This window comes from Cherax quadricarinatus, unplaced genomic scaffold (assembly GCF_038502225.1).
Source record: "Cherax quadricarinatus isolate ZL_2023a unplaced genomic scaffold, ASM3850222v1 Contig1014, whole genome shotgun sequence".
Classification (NCBI taxonomy): Eukaryota; Metazoa; Arthropoda; class Malacostraca; order Decapoda; family Parastacidae; genus Cherax; species Cherax quadricarinatus.
Window position 1 is genome coordinate 43,996 of NW_027196040.1, and position 7,358 is coordinate 51,353.

The 7,358-nt window shown below is 44.0% G+C and overlaps 1 protein-coding gene across 1 annotated transcript; it reads left to right on the forward strand.

Moving 5' to 3' along the window:
- The first annotated feature begins 561 nt into the window (after positions 1-561).
- On the forward strand, positions 562-4,423 carry LOC138851565 (pigment-dispersing hormone 1 peptides-like). The gene is made up of 4 exons (XM_070080804.1): positions 562-615; positions 2,916-3,009; positions 3,672-3,845; positions 4,224-4,423. The coding sequence occupies exons 2-3, from the start codon at positions 2,917-2,919 to the stop codon at positions 3,816-3,818; spliced, it is 240 nt and encodes a 79-aa protein (XP_069936905.1). The 5' UTR covers positions 562-615; position 2,916; the 3' UTR covers positions 3,819-3,845; positions 4,224-4,423.
- The last annotated feature ends 2,935 nt before the right edge of the window (positions 4,424-7,358 follow it).

Below are 7,358 nucleotides of genomic sequence, written 5' to 3' on the forward strand. Positions count from 1 at the left end.
CTCCCTTCTTATCTGTGCATACTCGTTTCTGGCTCGTCGACTAATCTCTCTATTCTCCTGAGTCCTTTGCCTTCTGTACTTTTTCCATTCTCTAGAGCACTTAGTTTTTGCCTCCCTGCACCTTCGGGTAAACCAAGGGCTCGTTCTGTCCTTCCCATTATTTCTGTTACCCTTGGGAACAAGCCTTTCCTCTGCCTCCTTGCATTTTGTTGTTACAAAGTCCATCATTTCGTTTACTGATTTGTGTGTGTGTGTGTGTGTGTGTGTGTGTGTGTGTGTGTGTGTGTGTGTGTAATGAAATAGGCACCTGGGTGTTAGTCACCTTACACCTCTTTTCACTGATCACCTAGCACTAAGTAGGTACTTGGATGTTAATCATCTTACACTTGTTACTCTTCATCTAGCAGTAAATATGTACCTGGCAATTAATCTCCATACATCTGGTAAACAGATGCGTGAGTGTTAGTAGGTGGTGTTGAGTAGCAGGTGCCTGGAGTGCCATGCGTCGCTAGGTTCACGCTGGTGCCAGGGAAGATATATAAAGCGTGTCTTGGTCAGTACGTTCCACTGTCAGGCTTCTTCCTCCGTCACTTAAGCACCTCACCTCATAAGCAAGTAGGTGGTGGGAAGGACCACTTGTCTGTGTTACTAGGTTGTTTGGAAGAGGAGGGAACTGCTCCTGAAATAATGTTGGTGATTAGGCTATTCTATCTCTAGTTAATTAGGCGATAGGTAGGAGCTAGCTTTAGGGAGATTTGTGGAATTTACTACTCCTTGGGAGTGTTCAGCTCGCAAAGGAAGGTCTCTGAGTTCGATTTCTAGGTGAGCTATGATGGATGAGCAAGTCACCTTACACCTGTTGTTATTGTTCACCTAGCAGTAAGTAGGTACCTGGGTGTTACTTGACACTTGTTATTACTGTTCACTTAGCAGTAAATAGGTTCATGGATGTTGGTCACAATACACCTGCTGTAATTGTTCATCTAGCAGTAAGTAGGTACCTGGGTGTTAGTCACCTTAGACCTGCTGTCATTGTTTATCTAGCAGTAAGTAGGTATTTTTTTTTTTGTTCTGTACTGAGGACTTACTGGTAGTCCTTAGTTAGGGTCATTATTGCTCTTCTTCCTGACCTGACACTGTGCTGCTCACTGACCTGACACTGTGCTGCTCACTGACCTGACACTGTGCTGCTCACTGACCTGACACTGTGCTGCTCACTGACCTGACACTGTGCTGCTCACTGATCTGACACTGTGCTGCTCACTGACCTGACACTGTGCTGCTCACTGACCTGACACTGTGCTGCTCACTGACCTGACACTGTGCTGCTCACTGACCTGACACTGTGCTGCTCACTGACCTGACACTGTGCTGCTCACTGACCTGACACTGTGCTGTTCACTGACCTGGCACTGTGCTGCTCACTGACCTGTCACTGTGCTGCTCACTGACCTGTCACTGTGCTGCTCACTGACCTGGCACTGTGCTACTCACTGACCTGGCACTGTGCTGCTCACTGACCTGGCACTGTGCTGCTCACTGACCTGGCACTGTGCTGCTCACTGACCTGGCACTGTGCTGCTCACTGACCTGGCACTGTGCTGCTCACTGACCTGGCACTGTGCTGCTCACGAGCATTAAAATGGCTATAAATGACCATAATTTTTAAAGGGGTGAACCGGTAAGCCAGCGGAAGGCCTCGTTCAGATGACCAAAAGCTCCAAAGGCGGGTCATCTTCAAAGACCCTCGTCAGGAAACACTTGTTCTGTTTCCTGACAAACCTTACCTAACCTAACCAACACGAGCAGGGAAGAACGGTGTTTTTCCAGGCAGTGATGTTGCTTCAGCGAGGAACTGTACTCACCTAGTTGTGGTTGCAGGGGTCGAGTCACCTCTCCTGGCCCCTGCCTCTTCACTGGCCGCTACTCGGTCACTTTTCCTGCTCCATGAGCTTTATCATACCTCTTCTTGAAATTATATATGGATCTTGCCTTCCCAGACTATTCCACTTCCTAACAATTCTGTGACTGAATACTTCCTAACATCCCTGTGATTCATCCGAGTCTTCAACTTCCAACTGTGACCCCTTGTTGCTGTGTCCCATCTCTGGAACATCCTGTGTGTGTGTGTGTGTGTGTGTGTGTGTGTGTGTGTGTGTGTGTGTGTGTGTGTGTGTGTGTGTGTATCTGTGTCTGAAAGCGAGAGAGGTAGATCCTCTAGACACAACGTCAAATGATTAGCTTACCACAAATGCCAGTAATAAAACCACCAACAGGTAGATATATGAGACACATGTACAAAACTTGGATATCTTTACTGAGGAAACGTTTTGCCAATCAGTAGCTTCATCAGTCCAATACAAAGGAGAATGGTAAAGATCAGAAGGAGTTTGAGGTAATCAGTTCCTCAGCCAATGTAATCAGTCCATCAGTCTTCATAAGAATACAACATATGCACGAAGGAGCTTATATTCTGAAGACAGGTGAGGTGAAGCAGTCGTAGGCGGCATCACCTTGGACAAATCTTCAAATGGAAGTAGGTTATACTTAAAGGTTAGGCAAGCGTAGAATTCCCTGTACTGAGATCCCAAGATGTTGCTGATCTGACGGGAATGTAAGTAAATTGTTCAGAGACCCCATTAACCCTATTAACCAATCAACCAGTTTTAATAATCCTCCTGTAATAGACCTTAAACCCTATTAACCAACCAATCTTACTGATCCTTCTATAGTAGATATACTTTAAGTCCGATTAACAGACCAACCAGCCTTAACATCCATCCTGTAATAGAGGTCAAATCCCACTAAACCAGATTCAATACGAGAGAATAATCAGAGTGTACGTGTCGAATTCTGATTACGGGGGGTCGAATCACGACTCCGTTGAGGTTCTTAAATAATGTTTCAACTTTCAGAATGCGCAGTGCAACAATGCTAGCACTGCTGGTGGCAGTGATCATGTCTGCAGCGATCAGTGAAGCTCAGGAACTGAAATATCCTGAGCGTGAGGTGAGTAACCCGAGTTCCAGAGTGTAATGCAGTGCTTATCTGAATGTCAGGTGGTGTAAGCATGCTGGAGTTTCATGTGGTGAAGGAGTTCCTTTCTGAGTGTCAAGTAGTGTAACAGTGCCTATCAGAGTATCAGGTGGTTTAAGAGTGCTTATGTGAGTGATGTAAAAGTGAGTGGTGTAAAAGAGAGTATCTGAGTGTCACGGTATATAAGTATCTGATTATCGGGGGCTGTAAGAACATCTTAGTGTCAGGTGACGTAGGAGTATCTGAGTGTCAGACGGTGTAAGAATATCTGAGTGTCAGGTGGTGTATTAGTATCTGAATGTCTGGTGGTGTAAGAGTGAGGATCTGAATGTTAGGTGGTGTAAGATTATCTGAGTGCCAGGTGTTGTAAGAATGCTTATTTAAATACTAGGTGTTTCTAAATGATCTAAGGTGGTTCCAGGTGGCCCCAGGTGGTCCTAGATGCTCTCAGCTTCCACCAGGTTGCCTCACATAGTCCAAGGTCGTCTCAGGTGGTGTCAGGTTTTGCCAGATAGTACCAGGTGGCCCCAGGTGTTCCTAGGTTGTCCCAGGTGATCTCAGATGGCCCCATGTGATCCCAGGTGGCCTCAGGTGATCCAAGATGGTAACGTTAACGAATTTCCTCCAATTTCCAGGTGGTGGCGGAGCTGGCGGCCCAGATACTTCGTGTTGTTCATGGACCATGGTCCACAGTGGTCCCAGGACCACACAAACGTAACTCAGAGCTCATTAACTCCATACTGGGACTACCCAAGGTCATGAACGATGCTGGTAGGAGATAAACACCTGATAACTCTATAAAAATTAAGGTAATTACTGAAGTCTACTATACAAGGGTCATTAAGACTGGTTGGTTGGTTAACTGGGTTTAAAGTCTATCTACTACACGAGGGTCATTAAGGTTGCATGTTACCTGTACACCACCAGTCAAGAATACTTTAATACCGAAAGCAGTGATTAGTATGAACTACCAATGTATATACTCTGAGATATACACCTTTTAGTGTATATACACTGAGATATGCACATCTCTCAATGTATATATACTGAAACGTACACTCCTCCCAGTGTATATACATTCTACATCAAATCATCTGTAACAAAAATAATATAAACTACTTCAGTCATCAAAATCATACAAATCCATCATCTATATCTAAATCATCTAAATCTATAATTTTCAACAGGACCAGAGGTAAAGCGTGTATGTGAATCAAGAACCTTCCTCTTGTCTATCGTAAATACTGCACTACCAGAATCCATCTATCGTGCTGAACTAAGTTTTGTCTATCGCATAAGGAAGAACCATACATATCCACCAATACTGGAGCATCGATCTATTGTCTATTGTCTGCACTTCTTGTACTTGCAATAAAGTGTCATAGAATGCTGTCTATTAAATGATTTTGAATACTAATTAAAGTTCATTATAACCATAATTAACTCTGTCTGATAAACTCTACACAGAGTAAAACATAACTTGATAAAGCTCTATAGAAATTGAAACATGATTGTTAAAGCTCTACAAAGAGTGAAACATGACTTGATAAAGCAAAATGCAAAGTGAAACATGACTTGGTAAACCTTTTTACAGTCAAACATGACTTGGTAATGCTCTACACAGTGAAACATGATTGGTAAAGCTCTACACAAGCATGATTGGTAAGGCTCTATACAGTGAAACATGGTTAGTAAAGCTCTACATAAATAATAGTGAAGGTGCCACCATGACCTCTGAAGAACAAGTGGTCTATTATTACTTGAAAATGAGCCATGGGGTATGGGAACATAGGGTATGGGAACATGGGGTATGGGAACATGGGGTATGGGAACATGGGGTATGGGAACATGGGGTATGGGAACATGGGGTATGGGAACATGGGGTATGGGAACATGGGGTATGGGAACATGGGGTATGGGAACATGGGGTACGGGATCATGGGGTATGGGATCATGGGGTATGGGATCATGGGGTATGGGATCATGGGGTATGGGATCATGGGGTATGGGATCATGGGGTATGGGATCATGGGGTATGGGATCATGGGGTATGGGATCATGGGGTATGGGATCATGGGACGAGAGATCATGGGGTACTGATCATAGGATATGGAGTATGGGTTCATGAAGTTTGGGATCATGGGGTATGAAATAGGGTAAGAGATCAATGGGTATTGCATCATAGGGTGTAGAATTATTGGGTATGAGGAATGGAGTATGTGGTACGGAGGCAAGATACCCCATAAAAATTGGACAATTTCTCAGATATACTTTAAATTTGTTTAATCCTTAAATTGCGCATGTGAAATTACTCCCAAAAATTCTAAACTATACGAGCACATCAAGCTCAGTGCCACTCAGATTACACTATCCAGCAGTCAGCTTGGAAAGCTTGAAAGATAGACGGAGCAATTAGAAACTATAGTATTAACACCAGCAATTAAACTGTTCCAGTTTCACCCCTCACCCCTGAAAAAAGGGGGGATCTAAGATAACATAAGATAAGATTTCGTTCGGATTCTTAACCCCGGAGGGTTAGCCACCCAGGATAACCCAAGAAAGTCAGTGCGTCATCGAGGACTGTCTAACTTATTTCCATTGTGGTCCTTAATCTTGTCCCCCAGGATGCGACCCACACCAGTCGACTAACACCCAGGTACCTATTTGCTGCTAGGTGAACAGGACAACAGGTGTAAGGAAACGTGTCGGAATGTTTCCACCCGCCGGGAATCGAACCCGGGCTCTCCGTGTGTGAAGCGGGAGCTTTAGCCACCAGGCCACCCAAAATTAATCCTAACTTTTTCTTTAAGTAAAACTTGATCAGTTTACTGGAATTAAGCTGTAAGCTTAGTGTGCGCGACATTCTTATATTTAAGAATAAAGTCAATTATGCACAAAAATTGATCAGATCAACAGCTACTGTATTTATATTCTACAGAACAATAATCAAAACTACAACTACAACACTTGTATTCTACAGAATAATAACCAAAACTACAGCTACAATGCTTGTATTCTACAGAATAATGATCAGAACTACAGCTAACAGTGCAGTCAATAACTTCGTTCATGGAGCACCCTCACATGCCAGTTGTTCCAAGAATCTAGTCCTAGTTACCGTACACCAGTTTTGAAAGTTGAAAAGCAGAAGGAAGAATGAAAAATGGGAAACATGTCGATCACTTTAGTTACCCCGTTTGGGATACCTGCTAAGCCATATTGCCAGGTTTTTTTGTGGGTTATCCTGGGTTCTAAAGCCTCTATGACCGCGGGTTCAATCCCGGCCGGGGGTATGGTTTGTTTGCAATCGTGTCATTACGATTTCTTAAGTCTAGATGGACATATAAAGGGGGCAACTGAAGAGAAGTCATGAGCAAGTGAAAATGAAGAGAAAAAGGACGGAGTAAACTGGGGTGGCGAACAAATAATGGACCTCTACTAATGTTCGTTACTATCCTGTATGTTGAAAGATCGAGGTCATTAGATATGACAAAATAACGGAGGTAATGGGCATCACACCGATGCCCATTACCATATAAGCTCTCGACAGGGTTAGAGCTAATGACATAAACGTAATCCCTGATGATGGACGGGATCAAGTTTAGAAAGAGTTGCAGGAGAGGATGCAGGATATATTCGATAAAATTAAAGCAGTCGAAGTTCCACCCCACACGAAAGATAAGCAACGGTTTTAAAGAGGTTCAGCCGGCTGTGGTATGTTGCTTTCAGGGAGTAATGTGAGGTTTCCAGGAAAGCCGGCGAACATACAGAAGGCAGAGAAATCTGATCGTATCACGTTCAGGAATACGGGAGCCATACAAGTCTAGTGGAGTATCAAAGACAACAGAACGTTTGGTGAAAGTTGCTCACGAAATCGTAATGACACGATTGCAAACAAACCATACCACGGGCGGGGTTAGAACCCGCGTTCAGAAAGTCTTGAGTTTTGAGATTCTCTGATCGCGGGTTCTAACCCCGCCCGTGGTATGGTCTGGTGAAAGTAATTTGGTGTATTTTAGCACAACAGAATTTAAACCCAAGCTTGTGGCCCAGTGGAAAACAACGTTTCGCTCTTCGGGAGCTTTATCAAGCCGTTACAAACAATATATGGACACAGAGGGCATATATAGGCTTAGAGCGAGGTGTAATACGTCGTAGAACGTCAATGGCTTGTGTGGTAGGTACTTCAGTGAAGAGAGAATTTACGTCCAAACTAGCTGGTCTAGTGGCTAACGCGACGGGCTGGAGTTTTGAGACTCTATGACCGCGGGTTCAATCCCGGCCGGGGGTATGGTTTATTTGCAATCGTGTCATTACGATTT

What these genes read in the sequence shown, in the direction of transcription:
- LOC138851565 (XM_070080804.1), top strand. Translation starts at nt 2,917, where the DNA reads ATGCGCAGTGCAACAATGCTAGCACTGCTGGTGGCAGTGATCATGTCT. An exon ending in TGAAATATCCTGAGCGTGAG is followed by an intron (nt 3,010 to 3,671) that starts GTGAGTAACCCG and finishes TCCAATTTCCAG; the next exon opens with GTGGTGGCGGAGCTGGCGGC.